Source organism: Oncorhynchus masou, chromosome 17 (genome assembly GCF_036934945.1).
Source record: "Oncorhynchus masou masou isolate Uvic2021 chromosome 17, UVic_Omas_1.1, whole genome shotgun sequence".
NCBI lineage: Eukaryota > Metazoa > Chordata > Actinopteri > Salmoniformes > Salmonidae > Oncorhynchus > Oncorhynchus masou.
Genome location: NC_088228.1, coordinates 41,783,625 through 41,807,119, shown reverse-complemented (window position 1 = coordinate 41,807,119; position 23,495 = coordinate 41,783,625). Strand labels below are relative to the sequence as shown.

General features: G+C 52.2%; 1 protein-coding gene across 1 annotated transcript in view; it reads right to left on the bottom strand.

Annotated features, from left to right (window-relative positions):
• Window positions 1–565: 565 nt before the first annotated feature.
• Window positions 566–23,495, bottom strand: part of wdr47a (WD repeat domain 47a) — a 37,559-nt gene continuing 14,629 nt past the window's right edge. Inside the window, exons 9-17 of the mRNA XM_064993407.1 lie at window positions 22,356–22,549; window positions 8,862–9,131; window positions 8,667–8,733; window positions 7,029–7,189; window positions 5,186–5,358; window positions 4,798–4,968; window positions 4,587–4,718; window positions 4,236–4,454; window positions 566–3,892 (exon numbers count right to left, since the gene is read on the bottom strand). Coding sequence (XP_064849479.1) covers window positions 3,750–3,892; window positions 4,236–4,454; window positions 4,587–4,718; window positions 4,798–4,968; window positions 5,186–5,358; window positions 7,029–7,189; window positions 8,667–8,733; window positions 8,862–9,131; window positions 22,356–22,549 — 1,530 coding nt within the window. The 3' untranslated portion in view covers window positions 566–3,749. The remainder of the gene's footprint in view (window positions 3,893–4,235; window positions 4,455–4,586; window positions 4,719–4,797; window positions 4,969–5,185; window positions 5,359–7,028; window positions 7,190–8,666; window positions 8,734–8,861; window positions 9,132–22,355; window positions 22,550–23,495) is intronic.

Genomic DNA, 23,495 nt, shown 5'->3' with positions numbered 1-23,495 from the left:
CATTGTTGTTGCCATCCTGTACCTGTCCAGCAGGTGTGATGTATGGATGTACCGATCCTATTCAGGTGTTGTTACACGTGGTCTGCCACTGCGAGGACGATCAGCTGTCCCTCCCGTCTCCCTGTAGCTATGTCTTAGGCGTCTCGCAGTACGGACATTGCAATTTATTGCCCTGGCCACATCTGCAGTCCTCAGAGGTCCTCATGCCTAAAGCACGCTCTTGCAGATGAGCAGGGACCCTGGGCATCTTTCTGTTGGTGTTTTTCAGAGTCAGTAGAAAGGCCCCTTTAGTGTCCTAAATTCTCATAACTGTGACCTTAATTGCCTACCGTCTGTAAGCTGTTCGTGTCTTAACGACCGTTCCACAGGTGTATGTTCATTAATTGTTTATGGTTCATTGAACAAGCCTGGGAATCAGTGTTTAAACCCTTTACAATGAAGATCTGTGAAGTTATTTAGATTTTTACTAATTATATTTAAAAGGAGTCCTGAAAAAGGGACGTTTAATTTTTTTGCTGAGTTTATGATTTCACTGTATTACAAAGGACATCACAGACCACACAAGTTCCGTATGAAATGTCAGAGGATTTTATTTAGATACCACAGCAGCGATCACAGTTCAATAAGCTCATTTCTCTTAGTCACTTAAAACAAGGTTTAGAAAAGCTACATAATGGAACCACTATCTAATTTCATATCAACAGAACAGGATGCCTATATTACAAGAACATTTTAAAATAATAAAAGATAAATAAATACATCTATTTATTAGTTTGGCCTTTTAATTTAAAATGAGAAACTGTACAAAGAACAAAGCCTAAAACTCAAGCCTGCATTTTGCTAAATCAAACAAAACCTGTATTAAATGGTGTGTCTAGTGACAAAGTGCAAAACACAGAAACTGAAAGTAAGAAACGCAAAACACCCTGAATACGGTTGATCGTTTTCGAAGATATTGAAGATATCGTTTTCGAAGATATTGTGCACAAGCTACTCCCTTTCAAAATAGGCAGAGCCTGCCATCTAGGTAGCAACCAGTAACATTGCAGATGAAAGCAAAGCTACACTCCACAGGGAGTGTTGCTTAACCGCACACTGAAGCTGGCCAAGCCAACAAGTAGATGTGCTATTCCCTTCCAAGTCGATATAAAACAACCATTTTATTTTTCCTATTTGCAGGCAAGCCATAGCAAGAACCACCACAACAACTGTCTGAAGACAGCATTTTGCACCAAACACGGACTCAGCATTAAAAACTCCGATATTTACAAAGCCTAAAGCAGAAATACGGTGGGCAGACTTGTACAGTAACGTTAGGCATCGGAAACTCCCACAGTAGTAGTATTGACAACAGCTAAGCAACCGATAGCTAATTGATCGACCTCTGCAACAGATTCATCTCTGGCAAGGAGGACCTGATGTACTCAGCAGTTTAGATCTCAACATCGTTGCCTTGGTTTCTTCTCAAGGAGGACCTGATGTACTGAGCAGTTTAGATCTCAACATCGTTGCCTTGGTTTCTTCTCAAGGAGGACCTGATGTACTGAGCAGTTTAGATCTCAACATCGTTGCCTTGGTTTCTTCTCAAGGAGGACCTGATGTACTGAGCAGTTTAGATCTCAACATCGTTGCCTTGGTTTCTTCTCAAGGAGGACCTGATGTACTGAGCAGTTTAGATCTCAACATCGTTGCCTTGGTTTCTTCAAGGAGGACCTGATGTACTGAGCAGTTTAGATCTCAACATCGTTGCCTTGGTTTCTTCTCAAGGAGGACCTGATGTACTGAGCAGTTTAGATCTCAACATCGTTGCCTTGGTTTCTTCTCAAATAATAGCAGCATAGTAACACATGCTGTAACAAAAACACTGACTGTGCAAACTAATTAGGAATGTCAATTTGTTCTTGAAAAGATCTCACAGATAACTTTTTGACCTGAAATGGAGAGGGACCCACATGGGTTTCTGTATTGGGAGACTGGATAACTCGAGACACCATATGAAACAATGCACTGTAGCAAAACATCCCTCTCCTTATTCAAAACATGGAGTAGATCATTTGTAGATGAATATGTGAAGAGTCATGGGCGAGTGGAGGAATGGCATGATAGAGCGAAGGGAATGGTCAGTTGGTGCACTTTTTCACTCTCTCCTTTTCACTCACACACACACCTAGGGGATGCATTTGCTAAAGTGAGAGTTGTTCACAGAAGCAGTGATGTTGAGGGGAGCTGAGCAAGATACGAAATCAAACCTAAATACAGCTAAACGATACCCACAGACAGCCACACAACCAAATGTACAGCGGGACAAACTGTCCTGCTTGCTGCAAGAGGAAAAAGAGTGTCAGGAGAAGGGTGCATGTGTGTGTCCAGGTTGTGTATTACAGGTTATGCATGTCCACTATATGTGACTTAGGGGTTGTGTGTGTGTGTCTATATTTGTGTGTGTTCACAAGCTATGTGCATGCATTAGGGGTTGTGTTGCGTGAGTGTGTGTCTGTTAGGGGTTGTGTGTCCAGAGTGTGACGGTCAGCAGAGGAGGAGAGGAAGGACAGGTCGTGTGTGTCTGTTAGGGGTTGTGTGTCCAGAGTGTGACGGTCAGCAGAGGAGGAGTGGAAGGACAGGTCGTGTGTCTGTTAGGGGTTGTGTGTCCAGAGTGTGACGGTCAGCAGAGGAGGAGAGGAAGGACAGGTCGTGTGTGTCTGTTAGGGGTTGTGTGTCCAGAGTGTGACGGTCAGCAGAGGAGGAGTGGAAGGACAGGTCGTGTGTGTCTGTTAGGGGTTGTGTGTCCAGAGTGTGACGGTCAGCAGAGGAGGAGAGGAAGGACAGGTCGTGTGTGTCTGTTAGGGGTTGTGTGTCCAGAGTGTGACGGTACGGTCAGCAGAGGAGAGGAAGGACAGGTCGTGTGTGTCTGTTAGGGGTTGTGTGTCCAGAGTGTGACGGTCAGCAGAGGAGGAGAGGAAGGACAGGTCGTGTGTGTCTGTTAGGGGTTGTGTGTCCAGAGTGTGACGGTCAGCAGAGGAGGAGAGGAAGGACAGGTCGTGTGTGTCTGTTAGGGGTTGTGTGTCCAGAGTGTGACGGTACGGTCAGCAGAGGAGGAAAGGAAGGACAGGTCGTGTGTGTCTGTTAGGGGTTGTGTGTCCAGAGTGTGACGGTCAGCAGAGGAGGAGAGGAAGGACAGGTCGTGTGTGTCTGTTAGGGGTTGTGTGTCCAGAGTGTGACGGTCAGCAGAGGAGGAGAGGAAGGACAGGTCGTGTGTGTCTGTTAGGGGTTGTGTGTCCAGAGTGTGACGGTCAGCAGAGGAGGAGAGGAAGGACAGGTCGTGTGTGTCTGTTAGGGGTTGTGTGTCCAGAGTGTGACGGTACGGTCAGCAGAGGAGGAAAGGAAGGACAGGTCGTGTGTGTCTGTTAGGGGTTGTGTGTCCAGAGTGTGACGGTACGGTCAGCAGAGGAGGAGAGGAAGGACAGGTCGTGTGTGTCTGTTAGGGGTTGTGTGTCCAGAGTGTGACGGTCAGGAGAGGAAGGACAGGTCGTGTGTGTCTGTTAGGGGTTGTGTGTCCAGAGTGTGATGGTACGGTCAGCAGAGGAGGAAAGGAAGGACAGGTCGTGTGTGTCTGTTAGGGGTTGTGTGTCCAGAGTGTGACGGTCAGCAGAGGAGGAGAGGAAGGACAGGTCGTGTGTCTGTTAGGGGTTGTGTGTCCAGAGTGTGACGGTCAGCAGAGGAGGAAACGAAGGACAGGTCGTGTGTGTCTGTTAGGGGTTGTGTGTCCAGAGTGTGACGGTACGGTCAGCAGAGGAGGAGAGGAAGGACAGGTCGTGTGTATGCCACCTGCACTGGATCACCTTGTCACCGTGCTCCCCTACCAGAGTCAGGGGCAACGGCTTCGTCAAGTCACCTACAGAGACAAAAACACATTTCAATATATTGTGAGTACAAAGGGCCCAAATAACACATGCTTGGACCTCTGAGTCCAAGTCATTGATAGCAGCTTAAACAAATAAATACTTCACTAGCGTCTTTGTGCTTTGGTAAGACTGCTAACGCGCAGTTACACAGTTGAAGAACACACCCACCAGAGACGAGGGGAAGAACTCAATAGCCCACTCCTCGTGCCCTCTTTTTGTCCCCTTCTCAAAACCCATTGGGTGAAAAAGCCAGCGGCCCCATCCCTGTGACCTTCTCCTCTAATGGGCAGTGAGAAGGAAACGAGGAGGAGTGAGGCTAGATGTCTTCCTTACCTTGCAGGTTGCTGATCATGACCTTGGTGTCGTAGGAACCAGTGAGCAGGTAATGTGCCCCGGGGGAGAACCTAACGGAGCGCACGTCGCTGGAGTGGGGCCGGTACGTCTGCACAACGCGCCCCCCTCTGATGTCATAGAGCATACAGCCGCTGTCCTCCTGGCCCGTCGCTAGGAGACGACCGCTAGGGTCAACCGCTACCGAGGCAACGGGACTGCCTGAGAGGGGGAGAGAAGAGAAGAAAAGAAACAGAGAATATTAGACGGAGGGGAAGAGGGAGAAAGACGAATAAGGAGGTCTCATAAATGTGTGTGGGTCTGTTTCTTGGTGTGTAGGGTAGCAGTACCAACCTGATCCATGGAAGGCAGTGCCCACCACTCTAACACAAGTGGGTATCCTCAGGTCCCAGAACCTCACAGTCTTGTCCTGAGAGCCTGACGCTATCATCCACCCTCCCCACGTATACAGAGACAGAACGTGACCTGAGAATAAACACACGGACCATCAGTCTCTCTCTCTCATGGAAGCCTTTTATTTTCCATATCGAAGTGGTGTGTGTACCTGTGTGTCCGCTGAGAGCGTGCAGCCCCTGTCCTCTCTGGCAGTCAGTGGTGTAGATGTTACAGTCTCCGGCTCCGGCGCTGGTCAGGATGGCCCCTCCACTCTCTGGTCCCTCCATGAACGCCAGGTCTCTGATGGTGCCGTCGTGCATACTGAACTCCAGGTCGGGACCTGAGAGAGAGACTCAAACTTTAATGGGAAGAGCTGAAATCAAGACAACTGGAACGTTCATTGTCAGGTGTATATTGATTTAATTCAGTCATTTCAGGAGATGAATTACATTTAAACTGAATTGATCCCAACCCGAGTATAGAGTGGATTTAAATGTTATAGATTCCCAACCTTTGAATGGAAAGGAAACGGATTTGAAACTGTGTATTGAGTTTACCTGTGGCGTTGCAGGTCTCGGCACTGAAGGGCAGGACTTTGACATATTTGTCATTGGAGCCGGTGGCTAGTAGCTTTCCACAGTGACTCCAGGCCACACAGTAGATAGAACCTTTATGGTGCTTATTCCTCTTAAAACGAACCTCCGGCTGCTTGGTCATACCCGACACCCCACTGAGGGAGGGGAGGGGGGAGAGAGAGGTAAAGTCAGTAGATAGAACCCTTATGGTGCTTATTCCACTTAAAACGAACCTCCGGCTGCTTGGTCATACCCGACACCCCACTGAGGGAGGAGAGGGGGGGAGAGAGAGTCAGTAGATATCAACCCTTATGGTGCTTATTCCTCTTAAAACGAACCCCCGGCTGCTTGGTCATACCCGACACCCCACTGAGGGAGGAGAGGGGGGGAGAGATAAAGTCAGTAGATAGAACCCTTATGGTGCTTGGTCATACCCGACACCCCACTGAGGGAGGGGAGGGGGGAGAGAGAGGTAAAGTCAGTAGATAGAACCCTTATGGTGCTTGGTCATACCCGACACCCCACTGAGGGAGGAGAGAAAGTCAGTAGATAGAACCCTTATGGTGCTTATTCCTCTTAAAACAAACCTCCGGCTGCTTGGTCATACCCGACACCCCACTGAGGGAGGAGAGGGGGGGAGAGATAAAGTCAGTAGATAGAACCCTTATGGTGCTTATTCCTCTTAAAACAAACGTCCGGCTGCTTGGTCATACCCGACACCCCACTGAGGGAGGAGAGGGGGGGAGAGAGAGGTAAAGTCAGTAGATAGAACCCTTATGGTGCTTATTTCTCTTAAAACGAACCTCCGGCTGCTTGGTCATACCCGACACCCCACTGAGGGAGGAGAGGGGGGGAGAGAGGTAAAGTCAGTAGATAGAACCCTTATGGTGCTTGGTCATACCCAACACCCCACTGAGGGAGGAGAGGAGAGAGAGAGGTAAAGTCAGTAGATAGAACCCTTATGGTGCTTGGTCATACCCGACACCCCACTGAGGGAGGAGAGGAGAGAGAGAGGTAAAGTCAGTAGATATCAACCCTTATGGTGCTTATTCCTCTTAAAACGAACCTCCGGCTGCTTGGTCATACCCGACACCCCACTGAGGGAGGAGAGGGGGGAGAGAGAGGTAAAGTCAGTAGATAGAACCCTTATGGTGCTTGGTCATACCCGACACCCCACTGAGGGAGGAGAGGGGGTTAGAGGTAAAGTCAGTAGATAGAACCCTTATGGTGCTTGGTCATACCCGACACCCCACTGAGGGAGGGGAGGGGGGGAGAGAGAGATATAGTCAGTAGATAGAACCCTTATGGTGCTTGGTCATACCCGACACCCCACTGAGGGAGGAGAGGGGGGGGAGAGATAAAGTCAGTAGATAGAACCCTTATGGTGCTTGGTCATACCCGACACCCCACTGAGGGAGGAGAGGGGGGGGGGGGAGAGATAAAGTCAGTAGATAGAACCCTTATGGTGCTTGGTCATACCCGACACCCCACTGAGGGAGGAGAGGGGGGGGGAGAGAGAGATAAAGTCAGTAGATAGAACCCTTATGGTGCTTGGTCATACCCGACACCCCACTGAGGGAGGAGAGGGGGGGGGGGGAGAGAGATAAAGTCAGTAGATAGAACCCTTATGGTGCTTGGTCATACCCGACACCCCACTGAGGGAGGAGAGGGGGGGGGGAGAGAGAGATAAAGTCAGTAGATAGAACCCTTATGGTGCTTGGTCATACCCGACACCCCACTGAGGGAGGAGAGGGGGGGAGAGAGGTAAAGTCAGTAGATATCACCCTTTCAGGAATGATTAGTTATTAGGCTGTGTGTGTGTCACCTGGTATCCAGTGGTGCATCTGGGTAGGCACACACGCGTAGCGTCTTAGAGTTGGAGCCCACAGCGTATAGCGCCCCCGTGGGGTGGAAGGCTACAGCGCGCACTGCCTGAGTGTCCTCCAAAGTGTTCACAGCTACAAACAGGGCCTTGGGCTTGTCCCCCTGCAACACACACAGACAGACATTCGGGCTTTTTAGCCCGTCAGCAGAGTTCAGAAGGTCCAGGCTGTATCACATCCGGCCGTGATTGGGAGTCCCATAGGACGGGCCCAGAGTCGTCCGGGTTTGGCCGGTGTAGGCTGTCATTGTAAATAAACATTTGTTCTGAATTGACGTGCCTAGTTAAATAAACATTGTAACAAAATAAAGGTCTTTCACACACACACAGAACTGCCCGCACATATACAGTGGCAATAACATAATTACCAGTGTAAACTGGGTTGATCTTTACGCCATTATTGTGAAATAGAGCCAACAGCTCAACATGGAACACTCTTCATCACTGCTGGTCTAACTATAATCTGATGGATTCAATCTCCACTCATCACAGTGCATAATCTAGGATTACTGTGCATGACTGAATTGATACTCATTTTTTTATTTGATGTATTTAACTAGGCAAGTCAGTGAAGAACAAATTCTTATTCTACAGTAACGGCCTACCGGGAACAGTGGGTTAACTGCCTTGTTCAGGGGCAGGACGACGGCCTACCGGGAACAGTGGGTTAACTGCCTTGTTCAGGGGCAGGACGACGGCCTACCGGGAACAGTGGGTTAACTGCCTTGTTCAGAGGCAGGACGACGGCCTACCGGGAACAGTGGGTTAACTGCCTTGTTCAGGGGCAGGACGACGGCCTACCGGGGAACAGTGGGTTAACTGCCTTGTTCAGGGGCAGGACGACGGCCTACCGGGAACAGTGGGTTAACTGCCTTGTTCAGGGGCAGGACGACGGCCTACCGGGAACAGTGGGTTAACTGCCTTGTTCAGGGGCAGGACGACGGCCTACCGGGGAACAATGGGTTAACTGCCTTGTTCAGGGGCAGGACGACGGCCTACCGGGGAACAGTGGGTTAACTGCCTTGTTCAGGGGCAGGACAACGGCCTACCGGGGAACAGTGGGTTAACTGCCTTGTTCAGGGGCAGGACGACGGCCTACCGGGAACAGTGGGTTAACTGCCTTGTTCAGGGGCAGGACGACGGCCTACCGGGAACAGTGGGTTAACTGCCTTGTTCAGGGGCAGGACGACGGCCTACCGGGAACAGTGGGTTAACTGCCTTGTTCAGGGGCAGGACGACGGCCTACCGGGAACAGTGGGTTAACTGCCTTGTTCAGGGGCAGGACGACGGCCTACCGGGAACAGTGGGTTAACTGCCTTGTTCAGGGGCAGGACGACGGCCTACCGGGAACAGTGGGTTAACTGCCTTGTTCAGGGGCAGGACGACGGCCTACCGGGAACAGTGGGTTAACTGCCTTGTTCAGGGGCAGAACAAGGCAGTCAGCTCGGGGATTCGATCCAGCAACCTTTCGGTTACTGGCCCTACGCTCTAACCACTAGGCTACCTGATGCCCCAATGCCTCTCACTCCTCAAGGTTAGACTGTGTGTGTACGGACGGAAGAGAAGGGGATAGGAACCTACCTCCGTACTTCGGGTTAGGGCTCCTGGTGAGTCGTCTAATGTGGAAGGCTGTCCGGCTACTTGAGGACTAGACCACACACAGATACAACACATTAGTACATTACTCCGTGTATGTTCACAAAGACAAACTAAATGTATACAAACCTGCCACACAGACATATGTGTGTGACACACACACACCCACCCGTAGCTCACCTCTGGCAGACCACTGGGGATTCGTTCGGTGGGTGTACCCCCCGACCCGCTGCGGTGCGTTGTGGCGTGCTGCTGACCACCCCTCCTCCATGGGGCTGGCCCTGCTCGGGGGTCAGGGTCACGGCGGGGTCAGGGGTCAAGCCTACGGGGTCACCGATATTGTTGTTCTCGGGAGAGGGGCCGGTACCATTGCACTGCTGGGCCAGAGACTGGACATCCTCCTCTAGACTCTCCATCCCAACGTTCAACTCCTCCAGCTTCTGAATAGACCTGGGTAGACAGAACACACAGGTTAATACACAGGACAGACACACCTCTGTCTTTTTAATAGTGTCAGTAGGTTAAATATGTTGGATTATGACAGTCGGAGTCTGGCTCTGCTGCAGAGACACACGGTACCACAGGGGCAGCTGGTGCTCAGGACATTAAAGACCGTTCATAAAGAACAGAGAGGAGCAGCAGGCGGCGGGGGGTAACAATGAGGGGTCCCTTGTGGCTTCCTCCACTCCAGCCTCCCCCTGCCCAGCCCAGACCCGAGGCACACCCTGCTCCCTCTGGGGTACCAGGCTCCACTATACACCCAATCATTAATCATCACCAACCATCAGCACCTCCCCCCAACACACACAGACCAACATCCCCTTTCACAACCCGTTACTGAGAAAAGCACCAGTATGTCAAGTCGTGTGTCTCTAAGCATTAGTCAGCAGTTGTGTCCAACAGGACAATACAACAGTCACATCCAGGCTTTGAAGCATCAAGGCTGAGGCTAGATTCTCTCATTGAACTGTGGTTTCACCATAGCCGAGATGACATCATAGGGTCAGGCCATGCTCTCCAGTGATTGGCAGTCCAAATCTTTTGGCTCCGCTCATCTAAATGAGCTGTTCATTTGGCTCCGAAACGGCTCTTCGTTCAGTAGTTAATAAAAAATCCAAACCCTGAAAAATATCACATTTCTAATGTAAGCAGAAAAAGGTTGCCAACCATTATGTCAGATTGTATACCTGAGTTCAAATACATTGTACCTCACGAAATTACATCTCTTGCAACAAAGAAAAGGACGCTTTTTATTTGAATTTTAAACACACCGCAAAACATTTTGGGTGGAACAGAATGGGGCTCTCACCTCTTCCCATTGCTCCTGCAGTGAGGAATAACCACCTTCATGATATTAGAACTTATCTACAGATCATCGCTGTTTGCAGCTCAATAAGCTCAATAAGCAGTATGCAAATCAGGGAGCCTCATGAACAGTGCCTTCACAGATGCGGTTCTGTTCCAGGCGATCACCAAAAATATCTGTTTGTTCGCGAGCGACCCATCACTAATGCTCTCCCTTCTAGACTGGTGTGCATCAGTAGGACAAAGCCCTTTTGATCTCCCCTTATCTAACCCCCCTGCATTATTTATAAGGTCAGGGCATAATGACATCCTTAGTGTCTCCACAGTTCTCTTGGGACCTTTCTTTGTCCTTTCCTACTTTAACTAGATTCAGAATGTCCCATATTTTGGTATCACGCTGAACCCAGACTGTCCTGAATTTTGGGGATTTAACACGTGTCTTTCCATTGCCTCGTGTTAGGTCGAAGCCATGGGCTGTACAGGGAGGGGTCTGTGTCTTCTAAAATCCGCCAAGTTTTGTTTTTTTGCAAATGGCTGAGGCAATCGTGCTTGATTTAATCAATATGTTTAGCAACAACCCTTATTCCATTCATCACATGAAGGAACTACATGACATAATTAAGCGTCTGACAGAAGGTGGTCTGCCACAGATAGAGCAACAGGAGAGTCATTACAAGGTTTGGGACAAAATGGCAACTCATCAAACCACAGAAAATCAAGGCAACCTCATGTTTGTTATGTTGGTTTCAGACTTTGTGCAGTGATGGGTGAACTGACCTGTTGAGGACCTGAAGCCCTGTGTGTGCAGTGATGGGTGAACTGACCTGTTGAGGACCTGAAGCCCTGTGTGTGCAGTGATGGGTGAACTGACCTGTTGAGGACCTGAAGCCCTGTGTGTGCAGTGATGGGTGAACTGACCTGTTGAGGACCTAAAGCCCTGTGTGTGCAGTGATGGGTGAACTGACCCGTTGAGGACCTGAAGCCCTGTGTGTGCAGTGATGGGTGAACTGACCCGTTGAGGACCTGAAGCCCTGTGTGTGCAGTGATGGGTGAACTGACCTGTTGAGGACCTAAAGCCCTGTGTGTGCAGTGATGGGTGAACTGACCTGTTGAGGACCTGAAGCCCTGTGTGTGCAGTGAGTGATGGGTGAAGACCCCTGTGTGTGCTGACCTGTTGAGGACCTGAAGCCCTGTGTGTGCAGTGATGGGTGAACTGACCTGTTGAGGACCTGAAGCCCTGTGTGTGCAGTGATGGGTGAACTGACCTGTTGAGGACCTGAAGCCCTGTGTGTGCAGTGATGGGTGAACTGACCTGTTGAGGACCTGAAGCCCTGTGTGTGCAGTGATGGGTGAACTGACCTGTTGAGGACCTGAAGCCCTGTGTGTGCAGTGATGGGTGAACTGACCTGTTGAGGACCTGAAGCCCTGTGTGTGCAGTGATGGGTGAACTGACCTGTTGAGGACCTGAAGCCCTGTGTGTGCAGTGATGGGTGAACTGACCTGTTGAGGACCTGAAGCCCTGTGTGTGCAGTGATGGGTGAACTGACCTGTTGAGGACCTGAAGCCCTGTGTGTGCAGTGATGGGTGAACTGACCTGTTGAGGACCTGAAGCCCTGTGTGTGCAGTGATGGGTGAACTGACCTGTTGAGGACCTGAAGCCCTGTGTGTGCAGTGATGGGTGAACTGACCTGTTGAGGACCTGAAGCCCTGTGTGTGCAGTGATGGGTGAACTGACCTGTTGAGGACCTGAAGCCCTGTGTGTGCAGTGATGGGTGAACTGACCTGTTGAGGACCTGAAGCCCTGTGTGTGCAGTGATGGGTGAACTGACCTGTTGAGGACCTGAAGCCCTGTGTGTGCAGTGATGGGTGAACTGACCTGTTGAGGACCTGAAGCCCTGTGTGTGCAGTGATGGGTGAACTGACCTGTTGAGGACCTGAAGCCCTGTGTGTGCAGTGATGGGTGAACTGACCTGTTGAGGACCTGAAGCCCCCTGTGTGTGCAGTGATGGGTGAACTGACAGTGATGGGTGAGGACCCTGAAGCCCTGTGTGTGCAGTGATGGGTGAACTGACCTGTTGAGGACCTGAAGCCCTGTGTGTGCAGTGATGGGTGAACTGACCTGTTGAGGACCTGAAGCCCTGTGTGTGCAGTGATGGGTGAACTGACCTGTTGAGGACCTGAAGCCCTGTGTGTGCAGTGATGGGTGAACTGACCTGTTGAGGACCTGAAGCCCTGTGTGTGCAGTGATGGGTGAACTGACCTGTTGAGGACCTGAAGCCCTGTGTGTGCAGTGATGGGTGAACTGACCTGTTGAGGACCTGAAGCCCTGTGTGTGCAGTGATGGGTGAACTGACCTGTTGAGGACCTGAAGCCCTGTGTGTGCAGTGATGGGTGAACTGACCTGTTGAGGACCTGAAGCCCTGTGTGTGCAGTGATGGGTGAACTGACCTGTTGAGGACCTGAAGCCCTGTGTGTGCAGTGATGGGTGAACTGACCTGTTGAGGACCTGAAGCCCTGTGTGTGCAGTGATGGGTGAACTGACCTGTTGAGGACCAGTGATGGGTGAACTGACCTGTTGAGGACCTGAAGCCCTGTGTGTGCAGTGATGGGTGAACTGACCTGTTGAGGACCTGAAGCCCTGTGTGTGCAGTGATGGGTGAACTGACCTGTTGAGGACCTGAAGCCCTGTGTGTGCAGTGATGGGTGAACTGACCTGTTGAGGACCTGAAGCCCTGTGTGTGCAGTGATGGGTGAACTGACCTGTTGAGGACCTGAAGCCCTGTGTGTGCAGTGATGGGTGAACTGACCTGTTGAGGACCTGAAGCCCTGTGTGTGCAGTGATGGGTGAACTGACCTGTTGAGGACCTGAAGCCCTGTGTGTGCAGTGATGGGTGAACTGACCTGTTGAGGACCTGAAGCCCTGTGTGTGCAGTGATGGGTGAACTGACCTGTTGAGGACCTGAAGCCCTGTGTGTGCAGTGATGGGTGAACTGACCTGTTGAGGACCTGAAGCCCTGTGTGTGCAGTGATGGGTGAACTGACCTGTTGAGGACCTGAAGCCCTGTGTGTGCAGTGATGGGTGAACTGACCTGTTGAGGACCTGAAGCCCTGTGTGTGCAGTGATGGGTGAACTGACCTGTTGAGGGAGCCCTGTGTGTGCTGAAGCTGTTGAGGACCTGTGTGTGCAGTGATGGGTGAACTGACCTGTTGAGGACCTGAAGCCCTGTGTGTGCAGTGATGGGTGAACTGACCTGTTGAGGACCTGAAGCCCTGTGTGTGCAGTGATGGGTGAACTGACCTGTTGAGGACCTGAAGCCCTGTGTGTGCAGTGATGGGTGAACTGACCTGTTGAGGACCTGAAGCCCTGTGTGTGCAGTGAGCCCTGTGTGTGCAGTGATGGTTGAGGACCTGAAGCCCTGTGTGTGCAGTGATGGGTGAACTGACCTGTTGAGGACCTGAAGCCCTGTGTGTGCAGTGATGGGTGAACTGACCTGTTGAGGACCTGAAGCCCTGTGTGTGCAGTGATGGGTGAACTGACCTGTTGAGGACCTGAAGCCCTGTGTGTGCAGTGATGGGTGAACTGACCTGTTGAGGACCTGAAGCCCTGTGTGTGCAGTGATGGGTGAACTGACCTGTTGAGGACCTGAAGCCCTGTGTGTGCAGTGATGGGTGAACTGACCTGTTGAGGACCTGAAGCCCTGTGTGTGCAGTGATGGGTGAACTGACCTGTTGAGGACCTGAAGCCCTGTGTGTGCAGTGATGGGTGAACTGACCTGTTGAGGACCTGAAGCCCTGTGTGTGCAGTGATGGGTGAACTGACCTGTTGAGGACCTGAAGCCCTGTGTGTGCAGTGATGGGTGAACTGACCTGTTGAGGACCTGAACCTGTGTGTGCAGTGATGGGTGAACTGACCTGTTGAGGACCTGTGTGCAGTGATGGGTGAACTGACCTGTTGAGGACCTGAAGCCCTGTGTGTGCAGTGATGGGTGAACTGACCTGTTGAGGACCTGAAGCCCTGTGTGTGCAGTGATGGGTGAACTGACCTGTTGAGGACCTGAAGCCCTGTGTGTGCAGTGATGGGTGAACTGACCTGTTGAGGACCTGAAGCCCTGTGTGTGCAGTGATGGGTGAACTGACCTGTTGAGGACCTGAAGCCCTGTGTGTGCAGTGATGGGTGAACTGACCTGTTGACCTGGACCAGTGAAGCCCTGTTGCCCTGTGCAGTGATGGGTGAACTGACCTGTTGAGGACCTGAAGCCCTGTGTGTGCAGTGATGGGTGAACTGACCTGTTGAGGACCTGAAGCCCTGTGTGTGCAGTGATGGGTGAACTGACCTGTTGAGGACCTGAAGCCCTGTGTGTGCAGTGATGGGTGAACTGACCTGTTGAGGACCTGAAGCCCTGTGTGTGCAGTGATGGGTGAACTGACCTGTTGAGGACCTGAAGCCCTGTGTGTGCAGTGATGGGTGAACTGACCTGTTGAGGACCTGAAGCCCTGTGTGTGCAGTGATGGGTGAACTGACCTGTTGAGGACCTGAAGCCCTGTGTGTGCAGTGATGGGTGAACTGACCTGTTGAGGACCTGAAGCCCTGTGTGTGCAGTGATGGGTGAACTGACCTGTTGAGGACCTGAAGCCCTGTGTGTGCAGTGATGGGTGAACTGACCTGTTGAGGACCTGAAGCCCTGTGTGTGCAGTGATGGGTGAACTGACCTGTTGAGGACCTGAAGCCCTGTGTGTGCAGTGATGGGTGAACTGACCTGTTGAGGACCTGAAGCCCTGTGTGTGCAGTGATGGGTGAACTGACCTGTTGAGGACCTGAAGCCCTGTGTGTGCAGTGATGGGTGAACTGACCTGTTGAGGACCTGAAGCCCTGTGTGTGCAGTGATGGGTGAACTGACCTGTTGAGGACCTGAAGCCCTGTGTGTGCAGTGATGGGTGAACTGACCTGTTGAGGACCTGAAGCCCTGTGTGTGCAGTGATGGGTGAACTGACCTGTTGAGGACCTGAAGCCCCTGAAGCCCTGTGTGTGCAGTGATGGGTGAACTGACCTGTTGAGGACCTGAAGCCCTGTGTGTGCAGTGATGGGTGAACTGACCTGTTGAGGACCTGAAGCCCTGTGTGTGCAGTGATGGGTGAACTGACCTGTTGAGGACCTGAAGCCCTGTGTGTGCAGTGATGGGTGAACTGACCTGTTGAGGACCTGAAGCCCTGTGTGTGCAGTGATGGGTGAACTGACCTGAGGACCTGAAGCCCTGTGTGTGCAGTGATGGGTGAACTGACCTGTTGAGGACCTGAAGCCCTGTGTGTGCAGTGATGGGTGAACTGACCTGTTGAGGACCTGAAGCCCTGTGTGTGCAGTGATGGGTGAACTGACCTGTTGAGGACCTGAAGCCCTGTGTGTGCAGTGATGGGTGAACTGACCTGTTGAGGACCTGAAGCCCTGTGTGTGCAGTGATGGGTGAACTGACCTGTTGAGGACCTGAAGCCCTGTGTGTGCAGTGATGGGTGAACTGACCTGTTGAGGACCTGAAGTGTGTGCAGTGATGGGTGAACTGACCTGTTGAGGACCTGAAGCCCTGTGTGTGCAGTGATGGGTGAACTGACCTGTTGAGGACCTGAAGCCCTGTGTGTGCAGTGATGGGTGAACTGACCTGTTGAGGACCTGAAGCCCTGTGTGTGCAGTGATGGGTGAACTGACCTGTTGAGGACCTGAAGCCCTGTGTGTGCAGTGATGGGTGAACTGACCTGTTGAGGACCTGAAGCCCTGTGTGTGCAGTGATGGGTGAACTGACCTGTTGAGGACCTGAAGCCCTGTGTGTGCAGTGATGGGTGAACTGACCTGTTGAGGACCTGAAGCCCTGTGTGTGCAGTGATGGGTGAACTGACCTGTTGAGGACCTGAAGCCCTGTGTGTGCAGTGATGGGTGAACTGACCTGTTGAGGACCTGAAGCCCTGTGTGTGCAGTGATGGGTGAACTGACCTGTTGAGGACCTGAAGCCCTGTGTGTGCAGTGATGGGTGAACTGACCTGTTGAGGACCTGAAGCCCTGTGTGTGCAGTGATGGGTGAACTGACCTGTTGAGGACCTGAAGCCCTGTGTGTGCAGTGATGGGTGAACTGACCTGTTGAGGACCTGAAGCCCTGTGTGTGCAGTGATGGGTGAACTGACCTGTTGAGGGACCTGAAGAACCCTGTGTGTGCAGTGATGGGTGAACTGACCTGTTGAGGACCTGAAGCCCTGTGTGTGCAGTGATGGGTGAACTGACCTGTTGAGGACCTGCCCTGTGTGTGCAGTGATGGGTGAACTGACCTGTTGAGGACCTGAAGCCCTGTGTGTGCAGTGATGGGTGAACTGACCTGTTGAGGACCTGAAGCCCTGTGTGTGCTGAACTGACCTGTTGAGGACCTGAAGCCCTGTGTGTGCAGTGATGGGTGAACTGACCTGTTGAGGACCTGAAGCCCTGTGTGTGCAGTGATGGGTGAACTGACCTGTTGAGGACCTGAAGCCCTGTGTGTGCAGTGATGGGTGAACTGACCTGTTGAGGACCTGAAGCCCTGTGTGTGCAGTGATGGGTGAACTGACCTGTTGAGGACCTGAAGCCCTGTGTGTGCAGTGATGGGTGAACTGACCTGTTGAGGACCTGAAGCCCTGTGTGTGCAGTGATGGGTGAACTGACCTGTTGAGGACCTGAAGCCCTGTGTGTGCAGTGATGGGTGAACTGACCTGTTGAGGACCTGAAGCCCTGTGTGTGCAGTGATGGGTGAACTGACCTGTTGAGGACCTGAAGCCCTGTGTGTGCAGTGATGGGTGAACTGACCTGTTGAGGACCTGAAGCCCTGTGTGTGCAGTGATGGGTGAACTGACCTGTTGAGGACCTGAAGCCCTGTGTGTGCAGTGATGGGTGAACTGACCTGTTGAGGACCTGAAGCCCTGTGTGTGCAGTGATGGGTGAACTGACCTGTTGAGGACCTGAAGCCCCAGTGTGTGAACTGACCAGTGATGTGCAGTGATGAACTGACCTGTTGAGGACCTGAAGCCCTGTGTGTGCAGTGATGGGTGAACTGACCTGTTGAGGACCTGAAGCCCTGTGTGTGCAGTGATGGGTGAACTGACCTGTTGAGGACCTGAAGCCCTGTGTGTGCAGTGATGGGTGAACTGACCTGTTGAGGACCTGAAGCCCTGTGTGTGCAGTGATGGGTGAACTGACCTGTTGAGGACCTGAAGCCCTGTGTGTGCAGTGATGGGTGAACTGACCTGTTGAGGACCTGAAGCCCTGTGTGTGCAGTGATGGGTGAACTGACCTGTTGAGGACCTGAAGCCCTGTGTGTGCAGTGATGGGTGAACTGACCTGTTGAGGACCTGAAGCCCTGTGTGTGCAGTGATGGGTGAACTGACCTGTTGAGGACCTGAAGCCCTGTGTGTGCAGTGATGGGTGAACTGACCTGTTGAGGACCTGAAGCCCTGTGTGTGCAGTGATGGGTGAACTGACCTGTTGAGGACCTGAAGCCCTGTGTGTGCAGTGATGGGTGAACTGACCTGTTGAGGACCTGAAGCCCTGTGTGTGCAGTGATGGGTGAACTGACCTGTTGAGGACCTGAAGCCCTGTGTGTGCAGTGATGGGTGAACTGACCTGTTGAGGACCTGAAGCCCTGTGTGTGCAGTGATGGGTGAACTGACCTGTTGAGGACCTGAAGCCCTGTGTGTGCAGTGATGGGTGAACTGACCTGTTGAGGACCTGAAGCCCTGTGTGTGCAGTGATGGGTGAACTGACCTGTTGAGGACCTGAAGCCCTGTGTGTGCAGTGATGGGTGAACTGACCTGTTGAGGACCTGAAGCCCTGTGTGTGCAGTGATGGGTGAACTGACCTGTTGACCTGTTGAGGACCTGAAGCCCTGTGTGTGCAGTGATGGGTGAACTGACCTGTTGAGGACCTGAAGCCCTGTGTGTGCAGTGATGGGTGAACTGACCTGTTGAGGAGCCCTGTGTGTGCTGAAGCTGTTGAGGACCTGAAGTGTGTGCAGTGATGGGTGAACTGACCTGTTGAGGACCTGAAGCCCTGTGTGTGCAGTGATGGGTGAACTGACCTGTTGAGGACCTGAAGCCCTGTGTGTGCAGTGATGTGCAGCCCTGTGTGCAGTGATGGGTGAACTGACCTGTTGAGGACCTGAAGCCCTGTGTGTGCAGTGATGGGTGAACTGACCTGTTGAGGACCTGAAGCCCTGTGTGTGCAGTGATGGGTGAACTGACCTGTTGAGGACCTGAAGCCCCTGATGTGTGACCAGTGATGGGTGAACTGACCTGTTGAGGACCTGAAGCCCTGTGTGTGCAGTGATGGGTGAACTGACCTGTTGAGGACCTGAAGCCCTGTGTGTGCAGTGATGGGTGAACTGACCTGTTGAGGACCTGAAGCCCTGTGTGTGCAGTGATGGGTGAACTGACCTGTTGAGGACCTGAAGCCCTGTGTGTGCAGTGATGGGTGAACTGACCTGTTGAGGACCTGAAGCCCTGTGTGTGCAGTGATGGGTGAACTGACCTGTTGAGGACCTGAAGCCCTGTGTGTGCAGTGATGGGTGAACTGACCTGTTGAGGACCTGAAGCCCTGTGTGTGCAGTGATGGGTGAACTGACCTGTTGAGGACCTGAAGCCCTGTGTGTGCAGTGATGGGTGAACTGACCTGTTGAGGACCTGAAGCCCTGTGTGTGCAGTGATGGGTGAACTGACCTGTTGAGGACCTGAAGCCCTGTGTGTGCAGTGATGGGTGAACTGACCTGTTGAGGACCTGAAGCCCTGTGTGTGCAGTGATGGGTGAACTGACCTGTTGAGGACCTGAAGCCCTGTGTGTGCAGTGATGGGTGAACTGACCTGTTGAGGACCTGAAGCCCTGTGTGTGCAGTGATGGGTGAACTGACCTGTTGAGGACCTGAAGCCCTGTGTGTGCAGTGATGGGTGAACTGACCTGTTGAGGACCTGAAGCCCTGTGTGTGCAGTGATGGGTGAACTGAACTGACCTGTTGCAGTGAGGACCTGAAGCCCTGTGTGTGCAGTGATGGGTGAACTGACCTGTTGAGGACCTGAAGCCCTGTGTGTGCAGTGATGGGTGAACTGACCTGTTGAGGACCTGAAGCCCTGTGTGTGCAGTGATGGGTGAACTGACCTGTTGAGGACCTGAAGCCCTGTGTGTGCAGTGATGGACCTGTGAACTGACCTGTTGAGGACCTGAAGCCCTGTGTGTGCAGTGATGGGTGAACTGACCTGTTGAGGACCTGAAGCCCTGTGTGTGCAGTGATGGGTGAACTGACCTGTTGAGGACCTGAAGCCCTGTGTGTGCAGTGATGGGTGAACTGACCTGTTGAGGACCTGAAGCCCTGTGTGTGCAGTGATGGGTGAACTGACCTGTTGAGGACCTGAAGCCCTGTGTGTGCAGTGATGGGTGAACTGACCTGTTGAGGACCTGAAGCCCTGTGTGTGCAGTGATGGGTGAACTGACCTGTTGAGGACCTGAAGCCCTGTGTGTGCAGTGATGGGTGAACTGACCTGTTGAGGACCTGAAGCCCTGTGTGTGCAGTGATGGGTGAACTGACCTGTTGAGGACCTGAAGCCCTGTGTGTGCAGTGATGGGTGAACTGACCTGTTGAGGACCTGAAGCCCTGTGTGTGCAGTGATGGGTGAACTGACCTGTTGAGGTGAAGCCCTGTGTGTGGGTGAACTGACCTGTTGAGGACCTGAAGCCCTGTGTGTGCAGTGATGGGTGAACTGACCTGTTGAGGACCTGAAGCCCTGTGCAGTGATGGGTGAACTGACCTGTTGAGGACCTGAAGCCCTGTGTGTGCAGTGATGGGTGAACTGACCTGTTGAGGACCTGAAGCCCTGTGTGTGCAGTGATGGGTGAACTGACCTGTTGAGCCCTGTGGACCTGAAGCCCTGCCCTGTGTGTGCAGTGATGGGTGAACTGACCTGTTGAGGACCTGAAGCCCTGTGTGTGCAGTGATGGGTGAACTGACCTGTTGAGGACCTGAAGCCCTGTGTGTGCAGTGATGGGTGAACTGACCTGTTGAGGACCTGAAGCCCTGTGTGTGCAGTGATGGGTGAACTGACCTGTTGAGGACCTGAAGCCCTGTGTGTGCAGTGATGGGTGAACTGACCTGTTGAGGACCTGAAGCCCTGTGTGTGCAGTGATGGGTGAACTGACCTGTTGAGGACCTGAAGCCCTGTGTGTGCAGTGATGGGTGAACTGACCTGTTGAGGACCTGAAGCCCTGTGTGTGCAGTGATGAACTGACCTGTTGAGGACCTGAAGCCCTGTGCAGTGATGGGTGGACCTGAGGACCTGAAGCCCTGTGTGTGCAGTGATGGGTGAACTGACCTGTTGAGGACCTGAAGCCCTGTGTGTGCAGTGATGGGTGAACTGACCTGTTGAGGACCTGAAGCCCTGTGTGTGCAGTGATGGGTGAACTGACCTGTTGAGGACCTGAAGCCCTGTGTGTGCAGTGATGGGTGAACTGACCTGTTGAGGACCTGAAGCCCTGTGTGTGCAGTGATGGGTGAACTGACCTGTTGAGGACCTGAAGCCCTGTGTGTGCAGTGATGGGTGAACTGACCTGTTGAGGACCTGAAGCCCTGTGTGTGCAGTGATGGGTGAACTGACCTGTTGAGGACCTGAAGCCCTGTGTGTGCAGTGATGGGTGAACTGACCTGTTGAGGACCTGAAGCCCTGTGTGTGCAGTGATGGGTGAACTGACCTGTTGAGGACCTGAAGCCCTGTGTGTGCAGTGATGGGTGAACTGACCTGTTGAGGACCTGAAGCCCTGTGTGTGCAGTGATGGGTGAACTGACCTGTTGAGGACCTGAAGCCCTGTGTGTGCAGTGATGGGTGAACTGACCTGTTGAGGACCTGAAGCCCTGTGTGTGCAGTGATGGGGTGAACTGACCTGTTGAGGACCTGAAGCCCTGAAGTGTGTGCAGTGATGGGTGAACTGACCTGTTGAGGACCTGAAGCCCTGTGTGTGCAGTGATGGGTGAACTGACCTGTTGAGGACCTGAAGCCCTGTGTGTGCAGTGATGTGAACTGACCTGTTGAGGTGAGCCCTGTGTGTGAGTGATGGGTGAACTGACCTGTTGAGGACCTGAAGCCCTGTGTGTGCAGTGATGGGTGAACTGACCTGTTGAGGACCTGAAGCCCTGTGTGTGCAGTGATGGGTGAACTGACCTGTTGAGGACCTGAAGCCCTGTGTGTGCAGTGATGGGTGAACTGACCTGTTGAGGACCTGAAGCCCTGTGTGTGCAGTGATGGGTGAACTGATGAGGTGAACAGTGATGGGTGACCTGTTGAGGACCTGAAGCCCTGTGTGTGCAGTGATGGGTGAACTGACCTGTTGAGGGACCAGTGATGGGTGAAGACCCCTGTGTGTGCAGTGATGGGTGAACTGACCTGTTGAGGACCTGAAGCCCTGTGTGTGCAGTGATGGGTGAACTGACCTGTTGAGGACCTGAAGCCCTGTGTGTGCAGTGAGGACCTGAAGCCCTGTGTGTGCAGTGATGGGTGAACTGACCTGTTGAGGACCTGAAGCCCTGTGTGTGCAGTGATGGGTGAACTGACCTGTTGAGGACCTGAAGCCCTGTGTGTGCAGTGATGGGTGAACTGACCTGTTGAGGACCTGAAGCCCTGTGTGTGCAGTGATGGGTGAACTGACCTGTTGAGGACCTGAAGCCCTGACCTGTGTGCAGTGATGGGTGAACTGACCTGTTGAGGACCTGAAGCCCTGTGTGTGCAGTGATGGGTGAACTGACCTGTTGAGGACCTGAAGCCCTGTGTGTGCAGTGATGGGTGAACTGACCTGTTGAGGACCTGAAGCCCTGTGTGTGCAGTGATGGGTGAACTGACCTGTTGAGGACCTGAAGCCCTGTGTGTGCAGTGATGGGTGAACTGACCTGTTGAGGAGGAAGCCCTGTGTGTGCAGTGATGGGTGAAGACCTGTTGAGGACCTGAAGCCCTGTGTGCAGTGATGGGTGAACTGACCTGTTGAGGACCTGAGGACCTGAAGCCCTGTGTGTGCAGTGATGGGTGAACTGACCTGTTGAGGACCTGAAGCCCTGTGTGTGCAGTGATGGGTGAACTGACCTGTTGAGGACCTGAAGCCCTGTGTGTGCAGTGATGGGTGAACTGACCTGTTGAGGACCTGAAGCCCTGTGTGTGCAGTGATGGGTGAACTGACCTGTGACCTGAAGCCCAGTGATGGGTGAACTGACCTGTTGAGGACCTGAAGCCCTGTGTGATGGGTGAACTGACCTGTGTGCCCTGTGTGTGTGTGTGTGTGTGTGTGTGTGTGTGTGTGTGTGTGTGTGTGTGTGTGTCCACATTCCAATCTCTAACCTGTTGAGGAACGTCTCAGTGAGGCTGTGCTGCATGGCGTCTGTCCCGGGGGCTGGCTGGTCACTGTGTTGTACCCCTCCCTCCAGCAGCATCTGCTGGTAGAGTTGTCTCTGCTGCTGCTTCTGTTCCAGGTGCTGCTGGACCCTCAGACGCTGCCGGTAGAACTCCTCAAACTTCTCTGTCGAGTCATGCAGCTGGTCAGAGACACAGTGAACATAACGTCACACATACAACCTGTTTTCACTGTGTCATTATGGGGTGTTGTGTGTAGATTGCAGAGTATTGTTTTGTCGTCCATGTTAGAATGAGGCTGTAAAGTAACAACATGTGGGAAAAAGTCAAGGGGTCTGAATACTTTCTGAACGCACTGTAAATACAGAGACACACACTGCTGGTAAAACCCTTCCAACTTCTCAGTAGTCACACACACACACACCATACTAAAATAAACCAAATTCAGAAATAGTTTGAAGTACAGCCAACTTCTTACATACTGCCATTCACATTCAAAGCCAGCACTGAGCCCACACCCCTTCCCTCTAACTTCAGCCCTCTGCAGTGCCTATCTGATAGGCATTAACTTACACACAATGCCAAAGACGAGGGAGATGCAGAGGGAAAGAGAGACAGAGAGAGGGAGAGAGAGAGAGGGCAGGTGACATGTCTCTTGGCTGTAATACAGGCCCTGTAAGCCCCAGAAGGTCGATGACTCAGTGAGTCTCATACACACCACACACATTCGACTCTAAGTCCGGCCTATATTTAGACTGAGGGAGAAGGCCACCATCTTTGAAAGTAATCCTCTCTACAATCCACAACCCCAATCCATACACATCAGCAGAGAAGATGACTCCAGAGTTGGTTGGTAAAAATGGTTTCTCATGCACTTACAGTTGAAGTCGGAGGATAACATACACCTTAGCCAAATACATTTAAACTCAGTTCCCAATTCCTGACATTTAATGCTAGTAAAAATTCCCTGTCTTAGGTCAGTTAGGATCACCACTTTATTTTAAGAATGTGAAATGTCAGAATAATAGTAGAGAGAATGATTTATTTCAGCTTTTATTTCTTTTATCACATTCCAAGTGGGTCAGAAGTTTACATACACTCAATTAGTATTTGGCATTGCCTTTAAAT